Source organism: Agelaius tricolor, unplaced genomic scaffold (assembly GCF_023055355.1).
Source record: "Agelaius tricolor isolate 1412-34295 unplaced genomic scaffold, bAgeTri1.0.p SCAF_20, whole genome shotgun sequence".
In the NCBI taxonomy this organism is placed as follows: domain Eukaryota; kingdom Metazoa; phylum Chordata; class Aves; order Passeriformes; family Icteridae; genus Agelaius; species Agelaius tricolor.
The window spans coordinates 13,798,777-13,825,612 of record NW_027269280.1 but is presented as its reverse complement, the minus strand read 5'-3'; the positions used below and the strand labels follow the sequence as shown (position 1 = coordinate 13,825,612).

The 26,836-nt window shown below is 57.5% G+C and overlaps 1 protein-coding gene and 1 long non-coding RNA gene across 4 annotated transcripts; both read right to left on the bottom strand.

Moving 5' to 3' along the window:
• On the bottom strand, window positions 1-6,010 carry LOC139598890 (uncharacterized). The gene is made up of 2 exons (XR_011682057.1): window positions 2,872-6,010; window positions 1-435 (listed from the first exon to the last, which is right to left on the bottom strand). It is a non-coding gene; the product is annotated as an uncharacterized lncRNA (long non-coding RNA).
• A 415-nt stretch (window positions 6,011-6,425) lies between these two features.
• On the bottom strand, window positions 6,426-26,584 carry SCARF2 (scavenger receptor class F member 2). Of its 3 annotated transcripts, XM_071445803.1 has the most exons (12): window positions 25,662-25,739; window positions 20,423-20,481; window positions 19,502-19,544; window positions 18,838-18,939; window positions 18,006-18,525; window positions 17,690-17,908; window positions 17,189-17,317; window positions 14,717-14,820; window positions 14,510-14,627; window positions 13,011-13,132; window positions 8,738-8,890; window positions 6,426-8,427 (listed from the first exon to the last, which is right to left on the bottom strand). In XM_071445803.1, exons 5-12 carry the CDS (start codon window positions 18,485-18,487, stop codon window positions 7,223-7,225), a joined length of 2,532 nt encoding a protein of 843 aa, XP_071301904.1. In that variant the 5' UTR covers window positions 18,488-18,525; window positions 18,838-18,939; window positions 19,502-19,544; window positions 20,423-20,481; window positions 25,662-25,739; the 3' UTR covers window positions 6,426-7,222. The 3 variants fall into 3 exon arrangements, with proteins under 3 accessions (XP_071301904.1, XP_071301903.1, XP_071301905.1); XM_071445802.1 differs by lacking the exon at window positions 19,502-19,544 and having other exon boundaries at window positions 25,662-26,584; XM_071445804.1 differs by lacking the exons at window positions 19,502-19,544; window positions 20,423-20,481 and having other exon boundaries at window positions 25,662-25,749.
• Window positions 26,585-26,836: the final 252 nt, after the last annotated feature.

Genomic DNA, 26,836 nt, shown 5'->3' with positions numbered 1-26,836 from the left:
TCAGCCTCACCAGATTTATTCCAATTTAAACACTTCAGAGTAAAAGTGTTTCCCCTGCTCTGGCCTCTGGAGCTGAATATCTGAACGGGAATTTCACCCCTGAGCTGCAGCTAAAATAAGACCTGGATCGAGGTGGTCGCTGGCTCTCGGAGGTGCCGGGTGAAGCCTACACGCTCTCCTGCCCGCTGGCTGCTGCTGTAGCTGGGAGACCCAGGGCTCTGGGCTGGGAGGGCAGCGTGCATCATTGGAAACATGGCAGAAAACACGTCCAGGTTTTGGTTGTCTGGGCCAAGCTCCTTTGGGACTCCGAGGAGATGCCGGCAGCCACATGTCCTGAGTGCACATCATTCCTGGGATGTGACATGGATGTTCAGCCAGGGCAAATTCACGTAGGTTGTGGCTCAGAAGCTCAGGAGCATCTCATGTCTTTGCCACCTGCAGAGAGAAGTGTGTCAGGTCTGTTTGAGGTGAGCTGACAGGTCTGTATCACCCCTTGGACAACTCCCTGCCTGAGGAGCCTGGGCAAGGGGCAGGAGCTGCTTCCCCTGGGCCAGCTGGAGAGGCTCCCAGCTGGCTGGTGCAGGTGCTCCCAGGTCACTGCACAGGGCTTCATAAGCAAGGATGATCTCGGATGAGACTGAAGTGTGTGGACTTGGCTGGGAGCTGTGTGCAGGGGCCATGGGCTGCAAGGGGTGAGTGCAAAGCATGTACAGGATGCAAGTGACACAGCAGGCTGCAGGGGACACAAAGGATGCAGAGGGACATAAGAAATTCAGGAAGGATGCAAGGGGTGTAAGGGATGTACAGGATGCTTAAAGGGTCGCAGCAGGCTATTAATAATGCATGCAAGGAAGCTGCAAGGGATTCAGAGAGTGCAACGGGATGTAAGAGTTGCAGTGGGATGTAAAGGATCCACGGTATGCAAGAGATGTAAAGGATATGAGTGTATGTAGGGGTTGCAGCAGCCTGGAGCCAACCCCTTCTATCCCTTGGCTGGGGCTGCCCAGTTGGCCCCCGTGTCCCTCTGAGTCTGCAGCCTGACTTTGGGCAGGGGCAGGGACCCCAGTTCGTGGGTCCTAGGGTCCCCCTTGCTGTGCCCCTGCAGTCACCAGCTGAGCAGGGGACAGCTGCAGGCTGCACTCCCTTCCCCTCAGGATATTTTCGGGGTCTCCAAGCCCCTTAGGGAGACAAAACACCCGTCCCAACGAGGTGGCTGCGGCTTCTCTGCTGCAGACGAGGAGCCCACTCAGCCCCACGCCCCGACCCCCACCCTGCATCCTGTGCAGCTCCTCGGGGGGAGCGCGGCCAGCCCCCAGCAGCAGCCAGGGCCGATCATGTGGCTCCTAATGAAATCCAGATCCGGGCAGAGCGATGACATTGAGCAGTGATTTGTGCTCCCACCCAGACTAAACACGGGCAGGCGCGATGCGGCCGGGAGCACAGGCTGGGGATGAGTCAGGTACCCGGAGCCTCTGCCTGACTTCCGCCTGATTATTCCTCCTCTCCTGCTCAAAACACTTGCATAGAGTGCCCTCGTTCTTTCCTTGCAAAAATATGGATTTTTCCCAAATGATGCTTGCAGACGCTGAAATAAAGGCTCAGGCTCTTGGATTTGCCCAGCGATGGCTCCGTGTGTTAGAATACCCTTTGCTCTGTGCAGCTCATTGCAGCCAGGGATTAATTGGGATCCTGGATCACGTAGAAACACTTCCACTGCTCCATGGGTGAGGGGGAGTCTAAAGTGGAGCCGAGTGGGTTTGCAGAGAGTGAGGCCGGGAGGTGCGGCATGCCCCCCCCCCCCCCGCCCCGATGCCTGCAGTGGGGTCCGGCTGCAGCCCCTCCCTGCGCACACCTGAGCGCGCTCCCTGTGCCAGTCGAGCGCACCTTGATGGGAACCCCATCCTCAGGATGGACGGGCGGGGCTGCACAGGGCCCCTGAGCTCTCCATGAGCTGAAGGTACATCCCCACTTTGAAGCCCACGCAATGCATCGCAGCGCAGGACAGGGCAGAGGAGGTGACAAGCCCTGAGTGCCCATCGGTGGGGACAAAATGGCTTTAGAGAGGTCCTGCTTGAAGAGCCTAGAGCTGCTGCTGGGATGGTGCCGGGAGGGGAAGTTCCTGCCAGACATCCTGCTGCCCTGCTTCCCTGCAAGTCCGTGCTGGAGCCCCCTGAAGCCCAGGTCCCCAGGGAAGGACCCAGAAGAGCACTTCTTGGATTCAGCATTACAAAACCTGGTCTGTGGGCACGGTGTTGAGAGGTGCCTGGGTGGCACTGCCATGATGCCAGCAGGGATGGGGCTGGCACCTGGGTGCTGTGGGCAGGCTTAGTCTCACCTCAATGTCCGCACCTTTGGCTCCTGGAGCTTAGCAAAACAGGTAAGTACATAAGTTTTTGTGTATATATACATACTGTGTTTGTGTGTATATAGATATATATTACCGTATACATAAAACTACAGAAGTATATAAATCTATGTTGTAAATGTGGAAGTATATGTACCATGTACTGTGGGAATATCTAGGAGAGTGTAGGTGTCTATATACAAAAATAAATATAGAAATAGAAAAACATTTACTCCTGGAGTATATAGGAGTGCATACAAATACATTTTTTATATGTTATACTTATATATACATATAAATTATATATAATATACTCTCCTATACATTCCAAGAATAAAAAAAAATATAGAATGTATATTGACTTTAAAATGATGTTTATAATATATACACATATTTTTATGTGAGTGCATATACTCCCGGAGTATGTATTTCTATCTATTTTGTGGCATCTTGGGCACGGGGTGCAGAGACAAAGCACTCCCCACCCCCGTGCCCCATTTTGTCATGAGGGAAAAGGCTGCACATACCCACCCAGAGGCTCCACCATCCCAAGGCAAAGCTGCAGGAGCTGGATCAAGGTGTCTGTGCCATGCCAGGGCTGGTGCTGCAGGGTCCCAGAGCCACCAGCCATGCTCACAGGGACCCCTGGGGCACAGGTTTCTCCTTCCTCCTGGATGCTGATGCTGGAGCTGCCATCCTGCAGGAGCACAGGGCCCATCCTTGGCTCTGCAGGTTTGGTGCTACTTGGGTCAGGAGCTGGTGGGTACCAGGACAGCACAACAGCAGCAGCTGATGGCCCGCAGAAGGCTTCTATTTCTTGCCACTGAAACACCACCACAGCCCTCCTCAAACAACAACTGTCCCCAAGAGATGTTGATGAAGTTGCCGATGGCTGTGCTGAGGAATGGGAAGTGATTCTGGCAGTGTTGCAGTGACTGCACCTCTTTGAGGTCCCTCCTGGGGTGATCCATGCAGCCTGGCAGCGGAGAGCCCAGTGCCAGCTGGGTGGTGGCTGCATGAGGACATCACCCATATGGCCTGGGGACATTGCAGTGTCCCCAGTGTGGCCATCCCTGGAGCCAAGTGTCCTGGGGAAGGCAGTCAGGACCCTGCATCCACTTTGTGAGGCAAAGAAGGAAATGGCCATTTCCCCACCTATAGCATAGCCACAGGAAGTGTCAGCTGCATATATATTTATATTCCTATAATTCTGATGGAGCTGCCTAAACTCCTTCACGTCCCCCCATCCAGCATGAAATTCCCTCTGACACTGCTATCCCCCTTCCTAGTGAACACTGAGAGAGAAATTTCCTATATAGTTTTGAGAGCTCTGGGTTGTCTCCTGTGTGCTTCGTTCTCACTGGAGTTTCCCTTCTGGGTTTATTTTTGGTAGGGCCTGAAACAAGAAATGAATTGTTGGCAGCAGGCTGGCTTTCATTGCTGCTCGCTGGCCAAGCCAAAACACGTGCTGTTGTCCAACCCAACAGCTCCTTCTCTACTTTGGGAAATCAGGAGGAAATGGGAGGAAGATCAGTGTTGCAGTGTTGGTGGAGGAGAGGATAAGCCAAAAGTGCCACTGTGCTCCTCTGATCCTATGGATGATATGCTGGTGGAACGGGGGGCTGGTGGCTCCATCACAGCCACTGCCACAACTTCTCCTCATCCATGGCCACCACGTTGTCACCAAAAGCCCTACCTGTCTGTCAGGGAAGGTGGATCCTGCTCTGTCTCTGAGGAAGCAGAACACCTGATTTCTCCACATTATGACTGGGTTCAGCTGGTTTTTCCTTGAGGTCAAAGTTTTCTGCCTGCCCCAAATAGCAGTGAAAAGCAGCTCAGAACAGCAAGTATGTATCATTTCCTGGTGGAACTCATAGCTGCAGGAAAACTATTTGATGGTTTTCAGCCTCTGCTGATTTGTAAGCCCCTGAACAAGACCTGCTGACTGGTGTCTATCATGAGGAGCTGTCAGTCAGAGGTATCCGACATGCAGTGGTGGGAAGAAAGCCTGCAGGATGCCTGGAACCTGGAAAAGAGATTCATTAGCCCTTCCTGATACCGAGGTGTGACAGTGCCTCATCCACGTCCTTCTCATGGATGGCATCACAGGACATTACAGGAAGATTCTGAACTGTCTGAGCTGGAAGGACCCTGTTGAAAAAAACCCTGGAAGCAACAGAGAACTTCATGGTGGACATCAGCTTATTGTTTTTCCTCAGAGCAAGGCAAAGCCCATAGTGGGAGCTGCTGGGAAGGGCACAGGCAGATGTCTGAAGGAAGTGTCCAGATGTGGTCTCCTTGTTCAAGAGGGATGTGAAGAAACTGGAGAGGCCTGGACAAGGAATATCAACATGCTCATGGGGCTGGCACACATTGCATCAGGTGGAGGGGGCAGGGCTGGGCTGGGGGAAGGATTCTGAGAACAGTCAGTGGATAAGATCAGAGAATCACAGAATATCCTGAGTTGAAGGGACCCACAAGGACCATCCAGTGCAGCTCGTGTCCCTGCCCAGACCCCCCAACAATCCCATCCAGTGCATCCCTGGCAGTGCTGTCCAAATGCTCCTGTACCTCTGGCAGCTTTGGGGCCAGGGCCATTCCCTGGGGAGCTTGGGCAGTGCCCAGCACCCTCTGGGGGTGTTAGTCCCTGTTAATCAGCCTAAATTTCCTCTAACATAACTTCATGATAAAGTTGAACCCTTCTTGGTGGTGCTGAATGATGTAATGGGGTAAACAGTCACCAGCTGAAGCTTGGAAGATTCAGGTTCAATCTTGGAATAAAATTCCTCTCCAGGAGAGTGCACTTTTATTGCCTGCATTTAACTCCTTTACTTCTCTTTTACTAACTTATGAGTGGTTATCAATCTGAGTGTCTTGGAAGCTTCTTCAGTTTGTCCAACCACAGCCTCCGTGGTGGAAGGAGGGGCTTGGATGCCATCCCAGGTCTCATGGATTCAGTGTCTCAATTTCTCTATTGATTTTCTCTGTTTTGTATCTGGCGACATTAAGCTCATTCATCCACTCCTTTTTCTGCACTGTGTGATGTCCCAGGACTAGTTTCAGCCACTGTCCTTCATCTTCCCAAATAAAACCTGAAGGAAAGGGGAAAGAGAGTGAAGGAACTTTGAAAGGTGACCAGAAGCCTGTGAAACAATGCTGTGATGTCATTCTTCAGCTTTGTGTTATGTGATGATGCTTCTCCGGACAGTGTGAGGTACTGTGCTGGCTCCAGTTACACAATGCTGAGCCATGCCCCGGTGTGGGCCAGAGCCCCATCCCCTCCTGAGTGCTGTACTGGGCTGGTTGCAGTCCTGGTTCCATGTGGTCTCATCCCATTCTGGTGTTCACCAGCTGCCTCCATCACCTCTGAGATTGCTATGGTTGACCTTTTGGTCTGGTGGTCTTCTGGGACATCAACCCCCACTGTGGGAACAGGATGGCTCAGTGGTGGGCACCAATGCCCTCAGGTGCCCCGGAAGCAGACAGCCCCAATTCTAGTGTCAGGGAGAGTCCTGCTTAGGAATCTTGGTCAGAAGCTGTATAGGAGAAGCCTCAGCTTCTGGGCTGCCCCTGGGCTTGTCCCAGCCTTGTTCTCTGGCACCATCCTGCCTGGGGCTGTGTGAAGACCCCAAATGCTGACAGAGCTAGCAGGCCCTGGGCAGGGGGTTACTCCCATGCCCCCCCCCCCCCCCCCCCCCCCCCCCCCCCCTTTGTGTCCCAGCACCCTGAGACCCAGGGGTGGGCTCTCTGCTCTCTTGAACCTCAGGGCCTGACCCAGGCTACACTGAGCAGTGTCTGACCATGGGACCAGTAAGCCACTGGGATAACACTGGATACTGGGGAAGGGAAGATCCTCATCTTGTCCTCAGGGCTCATCTCTGATGGCAGGTGAGCATGTGTAGCAGCAGCCCCAGTGGGGACCTGCCTCCCATTTGTCTGCTGCTTGTTACCACCTGCCTGTACTGCTGCAAGGTCATCCATCTCCCCACTGCATCCCACTCAGGACCAGGTAGCACCCAAGCAAGGCTAGGCATGTTGCCCACCCACGGGAAGGTTGGGGCAGGGATAGATGGCACCCAGCTACAGAAGAAATACATTTTTATTAGGAAAGCGCTCTGCAGAGGTGCCAGGCTCTCTCATACCAAACTAATCCCTCCAACTCCATTGGATGGGATGCAGGAACCCAAAGGGCGTCCACCTCCATCCATAAATAGTGCTTCCTCCTGGCCAGGAGCAGCGCCGCGGCGGAGGGGAGGGAGGGTGGCATCGGTCGAAACCAGCTCGACCCCACTCCGGCATGCACCGGCAGTGGAGAGCTGTGCCTGGAGGGCTCCGGGGCAGGGGAGCTGCTGCCAGCGATGGACGTGGGGCACATCTCTGGCACTGCCCAGGGCACTAAGCAGCAGCTCCCTCCCTCTCCCGTGCTCCGCGACCCCGACAGATCGGAGCGGAGCACGGGAAGCGAGCGTCTCGGTTACTGCAGAATATACCGTGGGCACGTCTAGTACAACAAGCGCTGCTTATGCGGTCGATAATACTGCTACAAAAAAAAAGGGGGGGGGGGGGGGGGATACGCCAGACACGGAGCCCCCCGGGTTGGCGGCCGGGCCGGCTCCTGGCGGTCCCGCCCCGCGCGGGGAGGGCGGGCGAGCTTAGACCCGGGCAGAGAGCAGGAGCAGGGCACAGAGTAAGGGACCGGGTCCTAGGGCAGGGGGACTAAGGAAAAATGGGAGATGAGTGAGGTGGAGGGGGATAAAGGGAGGATCAAGGCTCTTCCAGTGCCCCCAGCCCAGTCCAGGCTCCCACGTTCGCTGGTTGTGCTGGCAAATGTCTTTCTTCCCGGCGTGCGGCCGGTGCGGGGCCGTGCCCGGTTCCCGGTCACTGCACTGCCTGAGCAGGCACAGCAGCTGCCCTGGGGGGCTCCAGGCTAGCTTCCCGGCTCTTCTTCCTGGGAGGCTTCTTAATGGGGGTTTTCTTGGCTGTCTGCTCAGTGGGGAGAGTCTGATCCTGGCCGCTGCCGGCACTTGGCTTCTCCATCCACTTGGGCTCCCCAGCTGCCGTCTCGGCGGCCGCAGGGATCAGTTTTTGCAGATGGGGAGAGGTGGGCAGCAAAGGTTTGCTGGTCTTCTGGCCGCCGGCGGCCGCCGAGCGCTTGGCTTTCTGCGGAGGGGTGGGCTTCTCCCGCTGGGCACTGACCCCGTTCGCCCGGATGCCTCCGTCCCCCTTGTTGAGGCTCTGAGTCTTTTCCTTCAGTTGGGCGGCCAGCTCGGAGGCCAGCTGGGGATGCAGCGGCTCGGAGCGGGGTTTGCTGGTGCCGGGGCTACAAGGAGCATCCCTGGTGTCCCCGGCCCGCCGCTCCGGCTGGAAGGCGCCCATCTTTCGGAAGGCGTTCTGCACCGCCCCGTTGATGGTCTCCATCGGCTCGGAGCCGGCTTTGCTCCTCTGCTTGGGTTTGGAGGGTGACTGCGGCTCCCCGTAGAGACTGGATTTGCCCTCGAGGACGCCGGGCTCCTTCGGTTGCTTCTGCGCTTTCTCCTTGCTCCGGGCGCCGCCCTTGTCCTCTGCTCTGCCCTGCACATGGGCCGACGTCTCGCTCGGACTCCTCTTCCTCTTGGCCAAACCCTGGCCTTGCTCGGGGCTGCCGGACCGGGCGGCCACTTGCTCTGGGGACTGGCTGGGTGCCGGCAGCGAGTTGGACTGGCCAGAGTTGTACCTGCCGTGGATCCAGGAGATTTTGGGCTTTGTGGCCGGGTCTGGAGGACGGGGCTTGGTCCTTTCCGGGGACGGCGGCTTCCCGGGGCTGCGGGGCTCCGCGGTGGCATCCTCTTCCTCCCTGGACTGCTTGGAGAGGCGGGCGACCCTGGCGTAGAGCGCGGCGCCAGCCGACCCCGAGCCACAGGAGGAGCGCTCGCTGTCCGAGGACTTGAGCAGGGGGGTCTCACTGCTGTCGGTCGGGAAGGCTCTGACAGAGCCCGTCTCCTTCAGGAACGTGTATTCTCCTGCTTCCTCCCCGCTGACTGGGGCCACCAGCTTGTCCCCAGGGCTGGCAGGTGTCCCTCTGTCCCTGCTGTCACCCATGCTCTCTGCGGGAAGACAGCACAGCAGTGTTAGGTGGGATGTGCCTGCGGAGGGGAAGGACTGAGATGCTCCTGCAGGAAAGTGTCCTACCAGTCAGGGTCCCAGTCAGAGATATCCTGGCTCTTAACCCTGGAGCATCAAATGCTGGAGGAGGGAGCTCTGAAACCGTATGCGAGGCATGACTGGAACCTGCACTCCTTCCTGGGGCATCAGGTACCAGGGTGACACGGTCCCCACCATGCAAGAGTGACAGCTCTCCATAGAGCAGGCCCCTGGTATTGTCCCTAAAGTCCCCTGGGCATGCACACTGCTCACCTTCATGGGGGACACAGTACACGGGCCCCTCGTCTGTGGTGTCAAAGGAGGAGAAGGAGCCGCGGGATGACCAGGATGGGGAAGGCTGCTCCACCACAGAGGGTGGCTCGATGAAGCTGCAGTTCAGGGTGTTTTCCAGGTCATGATGGGCCACTGTGAGGGCAAGGAACTGTTGTCAATGTCAGTTCTGCCAAACCCCCCAGTCCCCGCTGCCAGCCAGGAGGGTGGGAAGCTGCACAGCTCCCCACTGCCCAGCTTCCTGCTGGGTGTCAGGGACAGGGACAGCCTCCAAGGCATGGGGACACTTCTTGCTGCACAGTCCCACAAGGTCCCTCAGCCAAGTGTCCACAAAAGCCATCAATCAGCAGTGGTGATGACCAGTATCCCCCATGCTTGCGCTGTGGGCAGCAGAGTCTGTTCAAGCCTCACACTTCCATCTATCTCCATCTCCAGCTGCCCAAATTGAGGATTCACATGGTGGAGGGACAAGTCACCCAAACCCTGCGTCCCACGAGGACTTGGTGACTGTCTTGGTGGTCACCCATGAGCTGCGCAACCCAGCACAGCCACCCTGCAAAGAGGGTCCTGGCACTGTGACTGTCCCCTTCCCAGGGAGAAAATTAGCTGCTGACTTTAATTCCACTAATTCCCACTTCAGCATCACTGTCTGAATTTTCCTTTTTCATGTGCTTTTGCACATGGATTCAGGATGATCAAAGGAAGCCTGCAGCAGAGGGATGTGCATTTTCCCTATTCTGCCGTTTTTCAATCCCTTTGCCAGCTTCATCCCTCCTGAAGCTGAGTAGGAGCATCCCTCCCTTCACGCCCTGGCACTGCCCCTCTGCCAAGGGGCCACCCACAGAGAAGCAAAGTGGAAGAGAGAAACCACCAGAGGAAAAACTGTGTTAATAAAACAAAATAGAGAAGATGAGCAGTTAGGAGTTGTCTGGGCTGCAGTGCCTTTTTTTCAGCTTGATATTTTTTAAGGCTTTTTTCTGCATAAGCTCATGTCCCAACACATCCTGAGGTGCTTCCCCAGGTGCCCACAGCTTCAGCAGCCTCCTTGGGTACCCACAGAACTGAGGCAGCACCCAGCTGCTCCCAGAGAGCCATGCAGCAGTAGATGCACTTGTCCCCATTGCCTTCCACTGGCTTTTGTCCCCTGGGACAGTGACAGGCCGCCTCCAAAGCAGAGCAGAGGCTTGCTTTGGACGAAGGGCTGCAAAAGGGTGGTCCCAGAGGGTGCTGGGCACTGCCCAGGCTCTCCAGGGAATGGGCACAGCCCCAAGGCTGCCAGAGCTCCAGGACTGTTTGGACAATGCTCTCAGGCACAGGGTGAGACTATTGGCATGTCTGTGCAGGGCCAGGAGCTGCACTGATGATCCCTGTGAGTCCCTCCCAGCTCAGGACAGTCTGTGATTCCATGAAAACCCCATGCACAGAGAGGGTCCCAGCTGTACATGGGTATCGCCAGGTATTTTTAACCTTTGACTGAACATCCCAATTGCATCCCAGTCATGCTGCAACGGCCTGCCTGGACTGTTTGAACCTTGCAGCACATCCCTGATTTACAATAAAATATCTTTTAGTGTAATTGTGATGCCCACTGGAATGTTTATCCTTTACTAGGGAATCTGGCTTTAGACATGTAGGGCTGTTAAAATGACAGCAGTACTACACACTCACCCATGCATAGTTGGGCTTCTTAGAGCAAGGAGAAACAAAAACCCAAGCAGAGATATTTAAAGAGCAAATGGCCCAGAGAGGGGGAGGCAGCAGCTCCAACATGGCTTTCCTTGTAATAAAAACCAAAAAGAGAAAATTAAAAGCAGCCGTCTGGAAGCAGATGAAGGGAGATGCTTCCTGAGAGGAGGCGTGCCGAGGGCTGGGACTCACAGCCACGAGGCGACTCCAGGACTGCAGGGAGACCCATGACACAGCCAGATTATAAAATAAGGATATGTAGTGCACCTGGAAGCTTTGGGAGGCTTGGGGTCTCCAGCATGGTTGCCAGGGATTTTTCTTCCCTGGCTGTTGGGGCTGAGAGAAATGTGGATGCTTCCCACATATCTCTACCTGTCACTGCTCCCCAAAATCTCCCAGAGCCACAGCATCAGGATAACAACGCCAGCCCTGCCTGCACAGTGGCCAGTTGGTCTCAAGACTGGGATGAGGCAGAGAACAGCAGCAGAAGAACCATGAGAGAGGGATCCCAGGGTCCTCCTGGCCATCCCCTCCCACTCATCCCAAGCTCCCCATGATCGGCATCACTCTTGGAGCTGGTGAGCTTTGCTGCTTGGGGAGGACACGTGGTGGGGTGCTGGGCTCAGGTTAGCCCTGGCATCTTCAGGGTGACGTGAGCAAATCCCACACACAGGGGTCCACAAACGCTTGCCCTATGGCTGCTGGTGCGAGCCCAGGGTGGCCCTGCAGGCTGACAGCTCAGGTGCAATCCCTGGGGAGATGGTGTGGATCCAAAACTGGTGCCAAGGCTGGGGAGCAGTTTTGAGGGAGGACCCTGAGGCTCCAGGCACCCAATGAGCTCTAGTGGGGCTTCAAGACCTGCAGTCCCACCTGGGAATGTTCTGCTATGAGTAGGCTTGTGCTCACTGGTGTTTGAGCCCAGAAGAGAAAACCCACCTGGTGTCAGCAAACACATGGCCAGGACTGTGGGCAGATCCAGAGTGACCACTGCCTGGGCCAGCCAGCACCAGTTTCACTGTGACATCCCCACAAGGTCCTGAGCACCTCCAGCACTGGCTTGACCCTTGGGATGGGGTACTTCAGTAACCCTGGGACCCCCCTGCTGGGGCAGGACCAGCATGGGGAACAAATGGCCTCTGCAGGTGTTGTGGCTTCCACAGCACCACGTGCGGTCATGATGTGGCAGCCTGGTCACTGGGCATCAGGGGGGCAGCTACTACAGGCAACCCAACAGAGCACTGTCACCCTGGGGTCCCCAGACCCTGTGGGGGCTGGAGGCACTGCCAGACACGTGTCAGTGGGACTGGGAGCTGCTGGAGCCCACATGGACTCCACTGTGCCAGATAATACAAGGCAAGTTCTGACCAAAGCCTTTCCCTCCAGGGAGATGCCAACTCTCAGCTCCATGACAGACTCCAGGAACAGCCCCAGCCCTGCTGGGACCTGAGACCATCCTAAGCACCCTCAGCCTTTCCTTGGGCTGCTGCTGCCCTGTGCACACAGAGCAGCTGGACTGCTGCCAGCTGCCTGCAGGCAGCCCCCCTCACCCTCACTGCACACAGGCACCCTCTGTCCTCCCCCAGCCCTTCCCTGGCCCCTTGCACAAACACAGCCTCTATGAACCTCTGTTATCCTTGCAGCAGGAATGTTTCTTGGGCCCTAGCACACCCTGCTCCAGGTAGGGCTTTGCTGTGCCCCTCGTGGCGAGGGGTTATCCCCCCAGCTTGGGTGCTGAAGTAGTGCCTGGTGTGCTGGGATGGGGGTCACCTCTGTGTCCTGCCTGGGATGAGGGATTTAGCCTCAGGCTGAGCCACTGTGTGCCAGGACGTGGCCCCAGGGAGGGGCTGGGCTCAGGAAGGGGGCTGGGGTTGAAACGCATCCCAGCACAGGGCAGGGATTGCTGCCTTCACACAAAGTTTAGTTAATGGGGTTACAGCAGATCCCCAGCTCCCCATGCTAGGAAGAGTTGCAAGGAGAGTTCAGAGTACAAGGGACAGCATTCCCCAGCTGCTGGGATGCAGGGGGTCCCCAACAGCCCTGACAGTGCCAGATCAGGGGCTCTGCCAGATATGAACAGCTCGCTACAACCCAGTTCTGTGCCTGGGCAGAGTGTGAAGCTCAACCCAAATCTCTGCCCCTCCATCCTCAACTCTGCTGCACATGGCAGGAGGGAGGGCATCTGCCCAGATGCTCTGGCTCCTGGGGTTACTTCAGGATCAAAGCACTAACAAGGCATCTTGCTGCGTAACAGAGACCATTCCTCTCCAGGGGAACCTCAGGAGAATAAACCCAAAACTACTCAGCAGAGCTCTAGAACCAGGTACAGCCTTTGCATCCTCACAAAGCAAAATGTGCTTGGACATCCAGAAGCTGCAGACAGAAAGGGCTGAGCTCCTGCGAGCTCACACCAACCACTGAAATGCTCCCAGGGATCTGTGTGTCCTTGCCACTGCCCTGCCATGCTCACCACCCTGTCTTGGGGCTGCAAAGGCTGCTCTGAGCCACACGTGCTTCCCTGACAGGAGTAAAACCTGGCTCTCTGCACCTTCCCCAAACCCCAGCGCCTTACCCATGACCTTGGGCAGCTTCTGGCGGCGCAGGGGGATGCGTGGGAGCTTCATCCCAATCCGGCTGAACCGCCCACACAAACGTCTTGGAGGCTTCTTGGCTGCTGCTGGGTCCTGGCTGGAGCTGCAGAAAAGGTAATGGCACTATCAGAGGCACTGCTCCCCTCCTGGGGTGGGGACAGCCTTCATGGGCAACAGAAACAGGCAGCAGCTCAGGGATGCTGCAAGTGCAAAGGGGTTTTGGAGTGATAAAGGGGTGGATGAAAAGCAGGAGTGTGCCCAGGCTGAAGGAGTTGAGGACCCACAGAGGCTGCTGCCAGCCCCAGGAACCAGCTTGCATCACACCAGGACGTCGAGCAGTGCCAGGGAAGGGTGGGAAGATTGGATCCAACCACGGCCATTGGCAGTGCAGCCCCAAAATACCTGCAATGTCTGGTCAAGACCCCAAACCTTAAAAAAAAAATCATCCCAACCCAAAGCCAAACGTGTGGCTTCTCTTTATTTGCTCTATGGTTTTGAAGCCTCTTGGGGCCACATTTTCGAGCAATTTTCCGCAGCTACAGGAGTGAGTGGCTTTGTGAGTTGACTCAAGGGAACCTGCAAGGAACCACTCTGGGACAGCTCCATGGGTCACCCAGTAGTCTGAGGACATTGTGGTCTGGGCACCCTGGGAGAGAGGAAACTGTCTGGAGCCATTTCCCCTCTCCCTGGGCCATTCCTCACCTGATGGGTTTGTGCTTTATCTGCAGGATCATTACCTGCAGCCAGCAGGCTCTCCAAACCAGCTGTGCCTGGCTGGGATTGAGCTTGCAGAGCTGCAAGGGGAAGCTTCTGGAAAATTCCTGTGCAGTGGCTGGTGGCACGAGGGGGTTTTCTCTACATCTGGAGGAGTTCCAACAGTCCCCTCATCTCTTGCTGAGCAGCACAAACCTTTCCCCCCGCCTTGAGTCTGTCCCCACTCCTATTATCATGGTAGGATGTTAACCTGGTGCTTCTAAAATGCTGTCAGCATCCCGACCTTGCTGCAGGAACCCATCCTCCCAGCTCTGATCATCCATCCCCATGTGGGACAGTCAGCATCCCCCCTGTCCCCTAGGCCTCATCCCTTGGCCCAGGTATTTGTTCTGAAGGTTTTGGCCGTGTTGTGTAGCCCTTGCTGTATTTCAGGGCCCGCTTTGCAGGTCAGCTCCAGACCCTAGTGACTGGAGGGGACTTGGCAGGTGTCCGTGAAATGATGGCCCACGAGAGAGAAACAAAGTCAGAGCAGGAGGGTGTTCCCCTGTAAGGGCTCACCCTGAGTCCCTCCATCAGCCCTGATGATGCAGCAGGACTGCTCAGACCCTTGTACCCATGTGGTGTCATGTGAGCAGCACAGTTCTGCCTCAGTTTCCCTGCACAACCACTGTCCCAGCATGGGCTCTGCATCCCCCTGTCAATCCCAGGACCCACTGATGTTCCACATTCCCAACCTGCAGAGATCCCTCCTGGCCCCGGCACTCACCCGCTGGCTTCGTCCTTCTTGCGGCACACGCAGCAGCAGCAGAGCAGGGAGAGCAGGAGGATGAGCAGCAGTGCCAGGAGGGCCCCTGCCCCGATCACCCCCATCCTCTGGTTGGCCTCTGCAAGGCAGACCCGTGGCTCAGTCCGGGGCCAGCGTGTGGCAGAGCCCAGCCCGTGGCAGAGCCCAGCCCCAGTGCCTGGCACTCACCCATGTGGCAGGCACCCGTCAGGGGGTCGCAGGCGCCATCGTGGCAGCCGCAGACTTCGGCACAGTTGGCTCCGTAGCGTCCAGGAGGGCAAGTCAGGTTACAGCTGGAGGGAAGGGCTGGATGAGAGTAGTGCATCCCCCACCCCAGGCACAACAGCGGGAGCCACCTGGCTGCCAGCTTCTCCCAAACCCTCCATGTTCCAGGGAGCACGCCTCCAGCTTGCTCTGACACAGCTCCTCCACACCCTGGGGGAACCCTTAATCCACAGGGATCAGGAGCCCATCACCCATGCAATGGCTTTGCCTCATCACTCAAGGGATTTGGCCCAGCTGGATCTCAGACACTCTTACTGCTCTCTGCATGTCACTTCACCATTAGACACAGTAATTAGGAAAGGTCATCAACCCAGCAGTCACATCTAAAGATACCCTGATGTCACTCACTCACAGGGATTTCAGCTCAGCTCAATGGTGATGTGGCCACGACACTCCAAGCCCCACCCCACACCAAGCCAGGCAAAGCCACAGTGGCCACAAGCTGGGAAAGTGCCCAGATTGACATTTTTTTTGCCTCCAAGAAGGAAAAACAACAAAGCAGCCCTAAGACCCTTCCAGTTTGGTTATGCCTGGTGCCAAATCTCCACTGCTGGTAAAATGACTTCCTGATGGTGTCATGGAGATGATGGGGACAAGCATAAATGGGCACCGATCTACAAGTCTCAAGGGCTTGAGCATGGAAAATGTGGTGTCAGCAGATCCATCCCAACCTGTCTCCCCAGCCATGGGCCAAGTACCGCAGAGCAGGACCCAGCTGGAGCTGGGACATGTTGGCAGTGTTGCTGGGCACCAAATCCTCTGCCAGCTGCATCCCAGCTGGAGTGGCTGCAGCTGGACGGAGCCAGTGGGCCCCAGCCCAAACCCACTCCCCTGGGGACACAGCTGCCCCCAGCCCTGGGCACCATGCCCCAAGGCTGCTCAGCCCATTTCACACTCCAACAACTTGCAAAGTGCCACCTTGGCCAAGCCTGGTGCCTGCTGTGTGCCTGTCATGTGCCAGTTGTGCACCTGTCATGTGCCTGCCAGGATGGGTGCTGAGCTCCTGTGTCTGCTGTGCTGCACAGGGCAGCTAAAGCAGCAGAACAGGAGCAGGAATAGTCCCCCAGCAAGGCCAAACCTCTCACCCCACCACTTGGCCCCACAGTTCTGCCCCAGGCTGAGATTTTGGGAGAGCAGAGGAGGGTGATTTTTTTCCAGGAGAGTCCTGATACTTCTGGGAAAGACAGAGAAGATAAAGCACTTTGTGAACACAAAAATATTTTAGCAGCTGCTCCTTTAGCATGCTCCTGACACAGAGCTGAGAGGACATGTTGTATGGCAAGGATGTTGCTTTTGCCTTCATTGCAGAAATCCCCTTTTTAGCAAAATTGTACCCTGCTGACAAAAACATTGGTTTGGATATAGTTGCAGGGATTTGCCTGAGCACCCAGAACGTTCCTGAGCCTGCCTGACTGCACCACTTGGCACAGCTCAGCTCAAGGTTCCAGCACCAAGGCTGCATCCTGAGCATCCCCCCATCCCCATCTTCCCAGTGCTGTGCCAGGGTCTCAGAACAGGTTAATCCACACTCTGCCCTCTGGCACTGTGCTGAAAGCATCACCACACCCCCCTGAGACCCTCTCACCTCTGCCTTTGCTACCAAAGGTGGCCATGATGCCCAGGCTGGGCATCCTAAACTGGTGCCAGTGTCCAGCAACTGTTCCAGCACCACAGGTAGTTGTCAAAGCCCCAGCACACCACCCCCCAAAATGCAAATGCTCTCTGTTCTTATGCCTTGAGTGAAATGCCAGCATGGGCAAGATGCCAGCTCTAAATCCCCATCCTCACTGTCACCCTCTGTTAATTACTGGGAAAACCTGAGCACCACGCAGCAGGACCTGGGGGAGCTGTCTGCATGTCCCAGCTGGGTGGAAAATGCTTTCCTCATCTTTTCACACAACATTTCACTCCCATGCTGGGAAAAACTACCCGAGGATGAAGACCCTCGATGGCCCTTGTGCCCCTGGAGTGGGGGAAGGAGAAGCCTGGGGAAGACCCCAGCCAGAGGCAGAGCTTTAAGTGGGAGCCCCCCAGGAATGTCATCCCTGTGAGGCTGTTTGTAATTCTGTGATGTGGTTTTCTCTCTGTTTTTGGACAGAAATTCCACCCTTGACTTGAAAAACCCCAACAAACCACCACTTTTTGTTGATTTGTTTTTGCCAAACAGGCCTTTTCTAAAGCACAACACCCCTTGCTGCTCTGTGAGCTTGTCCTTCCCCCTCTGCTCACCAATCATCCCAGCTATTGCCCAAGAGTGCTTCTGCTGCAGGAAACCTCTCAGCTGGCAATAGCATAGGGCACAAGGGGGCAGGAGGTGCCTGAGCATCACCTGTGCCATGAGGTGCCCCCAAGCAAGCTCACCAGTGCCTCACTTACTATGTGCCATGGGAGCCGGGGTGGCAGAGGCACTGCCCAGTCTCGAAGTGGCACTGGCCATTGACGCAGTCGCTGCAGACGAAGGCGCAGTTCTCCCCATATGTCCCGTTCCGGCACTTGGTTTCACACCTGGGAGGGATGAGGGCAAGAGGCTGGAGCACCTGGGGACCTCCAGCATCCCTCCACATGCACGGAGACGGGGCTGTATATCACTGTGTTGGCTTGTGGTTTCTGAAGCCAGGAGAGGGGTACAGGGATGGACTGAGCCCACTGACACAGCCATGGAACTGGAGGGAGTCTGCGAGACCCCTGCCTATGCCCCTCGGACCCTGGATGGGTCAGTGGGGCTCAGCTCTCAAGCTGGGATGCTCTTCTGCAAACTACTGTGCCCAGGATCGGTTCAAGGGCTGCAAAACCCTTCAGTGACCCTGTTCCCTGGGAGAATCAGGGAAGTCAGGCACTGCTCTCCCAGAACCCAGTGCTGCACTCAGCTGCACTCACCGGTCTCCGATCCAGCCCGGATTGCAGTGGGAGCATTTGCCATTGATGTGATTGCAGGTGTGGCCATCCTTGCAGGGGGGACAGAGCTTTTCGCAGCCCTCTCCATAGAAGCCAGGTGAGCAGGGCTGGTCGCACTTGGTGCCATTCCAGCCCGCCTCACATGTCAGGCAGCGCCCATCGGCCACGGTGCACGGCTGCAGGCTCTTGCACTGCCCACACCTGCAACGAGGGGAACCCATCACCCAGCACAGCCCAAATCCTCCTGCTGTCACCTCCCACCGGTGCCGGATCAGAGCTAGCAGGGATGGCCACTCACCGCCTCCTGCAGCCCTGGCCGTAGAAGCCGGCCGGACACGGCTCGCGGCAGTACTTGCCCCGGTAGCCCGGCTCGCAGGTGCAGGTCCCGTCCACCTGGTTGCACTTGCCCTTGTAGCACTGGCAGTAGCGGTCGCAGCGAGGCCCGAAGGTCCTCTCCCGGCACTGGCAGCGCCCTGTGAACTGCTCACAGGGCGAGTTGTTGCAGGAGCACTGGTTGTTGCAGCCACGGCCCCACCAGCCAGGCTGGCACAGGCAGTTGCCTGTCTGCTGGTCACACTGGGAGTTGTGGCTGCAGTAGCAGGAGCTGGAGCACTGTGGGCCCCACCAGTTTGGCTCACAGGTGCATTTGCCCGTCTTCTGGTCGCACTTGCCGTGCTTGCAGAGGCAGATGTTCTCGCACTTGGGGCCCCAGCGGTTGAGGTTGCAGGTGCATTGGCCCGTCACATCCTCGCACTGCCCATTGGGATGGCAGGTGCACATTTCCTTGCAGTCGGGACCCCAGAACTGCCGGGGGCACTCTGGAGGGAGAGCCATCAGCCTCAGCACTGCCCACAGGGACAGCCCCATGCCAGGCACCAACGGAGACCTCCAGTCCCCCAAGCACCTCTTGACCACAGTCCTCCCTCTCCTCCCCCCAGCGCACCGGATCTAAGAGGAGACCCCGGCAAGAGGACAATGCCCTGGGAAACAGAGCCAGGGGACAGGCAAGGGCAGAGCTAGAGCATTCACAGTTCCATCCCTGATGATCTGCTCTGGAAAGTCACCCCAGGATGAGCCAGGTCCACCCCGGTGAACCCCCTGAGGACACAAAGGCACCCGCCAGTACTCACTGGTGTCGCAGTTGGCACCAAAGTAGCCGTGGCGGCAGCGGCACTCGCCAGGCCTGACGCATACCTCGTTCTCCTTGCAGGTGAAGTTCCCCTCGCACACGGCTGTACAGATGGACAGACAGCAGCCATGAGTACCAGTGTTTGTGCCCTAAAGCCCCCCAGGCCCCCCCAGAGCAGAAAAAGGGCTGTGCAGTGACCCTCTGAGTGCTGCTGAGCTGCGGCACTGTGCCATCCTGGCAAGCCCCTTTGCAGAAAAATTCCACCAGCCTTCTGCCACCCAGCTCAGCTCCATCTCTGCCACCCAGAGAGGATGCCACCCATCCTAGCCACCAGCCTCCTGCCACCCAGCCAAGCCATGTCCCTGCCAGAGGCTGCACCCAATGGTGTCCCAGCTCAGCTCCGCATTGCTAGAGGGGAGAAGGGGACACAGAGTAGAGGGGTTGTGGGCACTGTCATCCCAGCACTGCCTCTCCCATGTGGCCACTTGCCCCCAAAGGCCACCAGCCCCTCTCCCGCTGAGGGGATCTCATGCTGAGACCAATGCCTGGAGCCAGCCAAGCACAGGATGTGGTGCAGGCAGCACTCGCAGATCCCACACCATCCTGGACAAGCTTCCTTAGGCACTGGGACAGGGAGAGACAACCACCCATCCCAGCCACCTTACCTGGGAGTTGTTAGACCTACGGTGATGGATATTATAGAAATCCCTAAAATAGACAGATTACACAGGTTAGGAGCAGTGAGTCTAAAGGTTAGAGCAGGTTTGGGGGCAGGAGATGAGAACAGCTCACTGTGGGACCATCCTCCCCCAATTGTCCTGCCAGATCCTGTCCTTCTCCCCTCCAAACAGGCACATCCCGTTCCCGACACATGCAGTGAGTGGTTACAGGGCTCATGCACAGTGGGTTAGTTGGTTATGAGTGCTTTGGTCCCAGCTGCAAAGTGCCACCTCCAGTTCTCCTGGGGTGGGGGAGCCCCAGAGCAGCTGCCTCCATTGTGGTGGCAATGCAGGGAATGATGCTCCCAGGGTTTCATGCTGAGCATCCATGCTGGGCTCACTGTGGCCCCCAGTAAAGAGCTATGACACCTTTTAGGGCCCCAGCCCAAGCTCAGTGGTCTTTGGCAGCCCCAGCAGCCTCTTCCCTCAGGGGAGGGCCACAAGAGACCACGTGCTTGGTGTGGGCAGCTTTGGCTTCACTGCTGGCTTTGGCTCAGGTCCCCATGCTGCTGCAGCATCTGTGAGGAATCTCAGTCCCATCCCTGCAGCTGCACCTTCACCCTGGAGGACACTTCACTGTCCCTTAGGACCCCGAGCAGCACCCCCAAGTCCTCAGACCCAGAGCTGGCTGGTAAGGAAAGAAACCCCCACAGCTCTGTGACTCCTGACACTGGGGCTGAGCACCCATTCCATCCACATGGTGTTGGCCTGGGGCACTGCAGGGAGACAGGACTCTGGCTGCAGGGCTCCAGGACAGGGAGTCCCAGCCACAGGACACATCAAGGTGGCCCCTGACAGTGGTGGTGAGGCCAGGAGGGCTCAGTGAAGGATGGCCAGAGCCCAATGAAGCAAAATGCTGGTGTTTACCTATTAAACACTCGCTCCCTTGTTGCCTCCATCCCTGGCAGCACACGAGAACTGAGGAGCTGCAGGGATAAAAAAAAAAAGCATCACAAATAGTTACAACCCTCAGAAAGTCCTGGCCCTTCCCAAAAACCCGCCAGGAGCACTGAAGCCATGATAGTAAGAGATCCTGCTGGGAGTTTCTGCACCTCCAAAGGGGAAGGAGAGCTCTTGGCTCCTCCTCCAGCACACAGAGAGTTAATGGATCTGCTGGGGGATCCCATGGATGCCCAACCAGCCATTAAGGTGATGCTAGGACTAAGAATAGGACCAGTTTTTCCCATTAATGAGTGATGAAAAAGCAAAAGTCATGTGTGCAACCTCCACAATAAAAAAAATCCAAAGATCCTCCCCCACCCCCCACCCCAGAAAAAAAAAAAAAAAAAGAAAAAAAGAAAAAAGGGAAGGTTCTAAATGTCCCAAGGGAAAACATGACTTGAATTGCAGGCTAGTGCTTTGTGGCCTGGGGATGGAATCCCAAAGGCAGGTTGGAACCACCTGGCTGGAATAGCTGGAACACAGCCAGCTCCCAGGGAATGTCCCTATGTAGAAGCAGGGGGAGGCCAACTGCAGGCAGCTGGAATGTGTCCCTGAGCTCTTGAGAGTCCTGGAGTGCCATCACCTCCAGGGACTACCAGGCACAGGATCATCAGGCAGGACATTTTTGGCACAAGCTTGACGAGGATGGGGGCTCAGACCCACTCAGAGGCTCAGCCAGGGATGCTCAGCTCTCGGCTGGGAAGGGACACGTGGGGACATCTCACCCACACTTTGTCAAAACCCCCCCCGGGCAAATGTTTGGGGGCTCATGATGCTGCAATTGGGGGTGGGGAGTACACTCCCCACGATCCCACAGAAATCTCTGTTCATCCCTGGAGCCACCCACTCATCCTTGGGGTGACCCACACCGCCTGGTCCCACAGGGAGGGAGCGATGCTGGAGGGTCGCTAACGGCCCCGGCCGATGCCGCAGTCAAGGAAAACTTCACCCGGGCTGGGCTGGCGCTGCAGCCTGGAATGCATCTGGCTTTTTCTTTTTTCTTTTTTTTCACCCTTTTCCTCTTTACATGTAACAAATGCAGAAGAGGAGGAGACAGCGAGGAAGTATTCGCTCGAACGCAGCGCAGTCACAGGACCCCGTCTGGCTGCCAGACCGCCTCATCCTGGGGCCGGGCGGGAGCTGCCAGCGGCGCCTCGGCCCGAGCGGCCCCGGGGCCGCAGCCCCGCCCGGCCCCGCCGGCAGCACCGGGTCCCCCTCGTCGGGGCGGACAGTGAAAAGTTGGAAAGGAGGCAGAAAAGAACCACAAAAATGATTCAAGGCCTGGAAAAAATGCCTTGCAGCCGAAGCCCAAAATAGCTCCATCTCTGCAGCCTGTGGAAGCAGCCCCAAGATGCTGCAATGGCAGCGGCACAAACACCCCCCCCCCATAGGGACCCTTGAGCTCTGCCCCCGCCGAGCATGCAAGGGGTTAATGCATGGGATTAATGGCAATGGGGGGTCAACCACCAAATCACTTCCCTGAGGGCAGGCCAGAGTCAAGGTCCTTCTCTGCAAAAGGCTTCGGGCTGTGCCCCCCAAAAGTCTTTGCCAGCTATGCTGGGATACTCAAGCAGAGGTGGAAAAGGGACCATGGTGCTCTTGCCCTCCCATGGCATGGCCAAAGCCTCACTGTTGCACCTGGGGTTGCTTTCACCAGTCCATCCTTTAGAAATTCAGTTTGGTGGCTTTTAGAATGAAATCATCACAGGTTTACCAGAGGAAACCCTTCCACCTTGGAAACCTGCCTCCAACAGCTCAGCCTGGCCACCAAAATGGGCATCACCTGAAATGTGCCAAAAAATATCCTTTGTGATGAGCTGATGGTGGGGAGCTGGGAGTTATTGGGACACGGTGGCAGGAGGGGAAAACTTCTGCCATGAGATGGAGGAGGTGAGCAACACCACAACCACTCCCAGCTGGGAGCCAGCCCACCGCCTCACAGGATTTGGGCTTATCTGTTCCCTGATAGCTAATCTCTCCTTCCCTGTGCCTGCTGATGGCCTCCCACACCCTGCTCAGCACCCATGTCATTTATCAGCAGCTTTGACAACAAATAAACTTGCTCCTGTGGCAAGGAGAGGTAGCCAGGATGTGACACTGGAAAACCATTTCTCCCAGTGGGGTACACGGACTGGTCCCAGCACAGCCAGCCCACAGAGGGTCAGTGCTGGCCGCAGGTCACCAATGCTCATCAGGGTGCAGGACTAAAAGGTGTTTCATGGCCTCAGCTCCTTGACAAAGGGCTTGTTCCACATGCCCCTTGACCACTGGAAAAGGATAACTGAGAGATGTGTTTAAAAGCTCGTTCCTGACCCACACGGACATGGCACTGCAAACATCCATTCTGCAAATACTTTTTTTCCTTCAAAGCACTACAAATGCTGAGAAAAAAAACAATGAAAAGCTGCCTCTGAGCTGTGGCCAGGGCTTGAGACCTCAGCTGATGTGGAGGAAAAGGAGTGGGCTGTGTGCAGAGCTGGAGCTGTCACCTGCAGGGACAAGTCCTCCATGCCAGGCTTGCCCCTGCCCCATAGCCATGTCCTGCTCATGCTGAGCATCACTGGGATCTCAGCTAATGATCCCAGGCTTTTCACAAAGGTAGAATATTTTTCTTGTGGATTAGTATCCTACACTGCTCCTGGAAATCACTTTGCCAATGGCTACAGAGAGGCCTCTGAGGCAGGAGGAGTGGCTCCTCAATCAGACCAAGCAATGAGGAGCACTGAACCATGAGGAGCAGGCTCACATCCCTGGAAGCAGGAACAAGACTCTGGGGCTCAGCTGGGAGCTGCTGCATGTGGTCCCATGTGAGACTACCCAGCTCAACCCAGTGGATGGAGCTGCAAAGGAGCCCTGCAGACACCCAGCATAATCCTGGTGCTCAGAGAACCACTGGCACCCTCCCCATGCCCAGTGTTTCTCCATCCCCGCCCTACTGCTCCTTCCAAGCATTACCCCAGTGCTCATCTTCCTCTGTGCCACCCAGCTGGCATACAGTGTTCCTGGGATAACTGGGTCCCAGGCACTGGCACTCCCCAGCTGATGCCAGCTGCAGCTCCCTGACACCAGCCTCAGGGTGCAGACAGACAGACAGATCCCCAGGGCAGGCAGGAATAGGATCATGAGCATAAATAGAAACCCTTTGGGCAGAGAAATAAAATTAAAGACCAAAGGAAAAGAAAGTGTTAGCAAGAGAGCAGGACAGGGTCAAAGCAGTTGTCCAGGCTGTCACCACTGGCACCTTTGGTCATAGCAATGGGAAACCAGTTATAAAAGAACTTCAAATTTAAGGATAAGTTGAATTTAGAACACAAAACCCCAAAGAGCCCCAAATATGGTCTTTTCTTCTGCCCTAAATTATTCCTTGAATTTCTACTTGGAATCCAGGTCCCAAGAAGTCACACAATCCTGAGCCCTCTGAAACCTGTGGTGGCATCTCCACAGGATGTCTGGAGGGGCTTTGCAGAGGTAAGGATCCAACAAGCTCCAACAGCCTTGGGTGGAGGACATTGGGACCTCCTCCCAAAGCCACCTCCAGTCCCACTGCCCCTGGCCTCAGGATCTGCAGCATCAGGGCCTTGGGTCCACTGGGGTGGGATTGGATGGTAACGTATGGAGAGTCCTCCATGTGCACTATACACAGCAATGATGGGGGTGGGTGCCGAGTGAGTGGATGGAGAGGGAAGAAGGGTTTGCAGAAGGGTGAGGGATAGAAAATGATGCAAACTTCATCTGAGCTTCCTAGGGACTGTCTCTTTTCCATCACCCCAGCCCCTAGGCTGCCTGCAGGCCCCAGTCCTGCCAGAAGATGGACACAACCAATCTGTCCCACTCAACATCCAGTGCCTCTTTCATAGCCATGGCACCCACGGGTGGCACAGTGAGTGAGTCCGAGGCCTGTGGTGCTGGTTCCACACTCCCCCACCTTCACCCTGTGGGGATGAGGGGTCCTTCTGCATGGGGAGAAGCCAGGCACCTCACCCCCAGCACGTGGGGCAGCATACAAGGAACAAGGTGGGGACACTACTCAAGTTCCCTCGGCCACCCCAAGATGCAGTGGCAGCTTTGCGGTGCAGATCATGTCCCCGAGGAGGGACGGCTCCCTGCTGTCAAGGAGCAGCACCGGTGGGAGCTACGGCTGCTCTGGCTCATGTAATGCCTCCTTAGGAAACTCCGGCTGTAATTTGAGGAGGGGGCACCAGCGCCCTGTAGCCCTGCTGAATGGAGCCATTATGCGGCCCCTCTTGCTTGAAGCACATGTTTTCCTTGTGGACTCGTCTGACCTCACAGGCGAGATGTAAAGGTGCATTTATGGCCTGGGCCCCCCATCAAGCACAGGGGATCCAGCTCTCCCAGGCGGGAGGCAGTGACTGTGGGCTCTCTCCCCTCTTGCTGGAGCCAGCCTGGCCCGGGAGCCTGGGCACACCAAGCCTGAATGTTGCAGAGCAGCTCAGCTGAGGTGATGCTGCTCTGTAAAGGGACCTGTGGGACACGGAGACCAGTGGGAGCCGGGAGAAGCCAGTGCCATCTCCCGAGACCCTGCCCCCAGCCCGGCAGGCAGAATATGACCCCGGGACAGCTAGACAATGCCAGCACCCACTTTCTGAAGCCAAACACGACGGTCTTGGGGCTGCCAGCTCCACAATCCCCAGCAGCCTGGGACAGCTTCACCATGATACCCGGAGCATCCTGTATCCCACCAGCCCAGGGTCAGCAGTGCAACCCGATTCCCGGAGACACCCGAGACCGGCTCCCCAGCGCAGATCCTGCCCCAGGGATGCAGGATTGCCCTCCGTCCCTCTCACGACTCCATCCCCAGAGACACCCAAACCCAGCTCCGTACAACAGAACCGGCCCCGGGCATCCAGGACTGGCTCCAGGGGCATCCAGGACCGGTTCCCCGCAGCCCCCCGCGGATCAGGACCAGCCCCCACGTCCCTGCCCCGCTCGGGCTCAGCTCCTCACGCTCTCCCCGCTGCCGGCTCCCCCCGCCTCAGCCGCGCACAGGACGGACTTTGTCTTGGAAGGCGCCCAGCGCCGCGGCTGCCCGGGATGGGGGATGGACCGGCGAGCCCGTCCCGTCCCGTCCCGTCCCGTCCCGTAGCCCCGGCCCGGCGCTGGGGGTCCCGTCCCGCCCCGCACACCTGCCCGCCCCCGCTCCTACCCGGCGGCCCTGCAGACGTTCCTGCCGCGGGGGCTCAGCTCCTGGGCGGCTCCGCGGCTCAGCACCGACAGCAGCAGCAGCGGCAGCAGCGCGGCTCCGGCCCGGGCGCGGCGGGGCGGCCGCAGCCCACGGGCCGCCATCAGCGGCGGAGCGCCGGGGCCCAGCCGGAGCCGGCACAGCCCAGCCAGGGCCGGGCGCTGCCCTCCCGCCCGCTGCCGCTGCCGCTCCCCGCCCGCCCCGGTCCCCGCCGGTCCCCGCTGCCGCTCGGCGGGCGGAAGCCGCGCTGCGATCGCTTCGCCGCCGCCTCCCCCGCGCCCCTCTCTGCGGCGGCGGGAGGGGCTCCGCCGCCAGCCAGGAAATTCCGCATTGGTTCCCCTGACGGCGGGCCAGGCTCCGGGGGCCGCCGCCGCCGCCGCCCCGGCCCCGGGCAGCGCCGCCCCGACGGCCCCGAGAGGCTCCACCGGGTGGGCAGCGCCGCTGAAATCGGGGAGGTTCCCCGAGGGGGAATGGGAGGATGCGGAGTCCTGGCTTCCAGCGCAGCCCGGGGGTCCTGCAGCTCCCGGGAGTCCTGGGAGTCCCGTGGCTCGGGGTGTGGATGGCCCGCGAGCTGGTAGCACCGGGGGTCGGCTGTCACGGCGGTTTGGAAGCCGCAGAGCCTCGGGAGTCTCCAGCAGTCTGGTGGTCTCCGGGGTCTGGGTCTCCCGGGATCCAGCAGCTCCAGGGGTTCGACAGCTGTTGGTGTCCCAGAGCTCCGGGTTTTGATTGTCCCGGGGGTCCGGCAGTCCCAGGCTCTGGCTGTATCTGGAATCCGGCAGCCCGAGATGCACAACAGCCCTGAGATCTATCTGACCTGTGGTTCCAGTAGCTCCAGGGGTCCAACAGTCCTGGGTGCCCAAAGACCCCAGGGTCAGCCTGTCCTGGCAGTTTGGCAGCCTTCAGGAGCCTGAAAGCCCCAGCATCCACCTGACCCAGGGATCCAGCAGCTCCAGATGCTGGAGACAGACGCAGGATCTGGTTTCCCCAAAGGTCTGGTAACCCCAGGTGTGTGACAGCCCCAGTGTCCAGCGGTCCTGCACAGATTCCAGTGATCTGGCATCTCCATGTGTCTGGCAGCCTGGACCAGTCTGTTGGGAGCCATGCAGGACCCATGGGAGCTAAATGGTGCCTGCAGCAGT

Bases quoted from the DNA above. Each gene is read 5' to 3' on its own strand.
- SCARF2 (XM_071445802.1), bottom strand. From the start codon at position 25,801: ATGGCGGCCCGTGGGCTGCGGCCGCCCCGCCGCGCCCGGGCCGGAGCC. The intron at 17,909-18,005 runs GTGAGTGGCCAT...CCCTCGTTGCAG, and splicing joins GGCCAGGGCTGCAGGAGGCG to GTGTGGGCAGTGCAAGAGCC. The intron at 8,891-13,010 runs GTAAGGCGCTGG...TTGCCCTCACAG, and splicing joins GAAGCTGCCCAAGGTCATGG to TGGCCCATCATGACCTGGAA.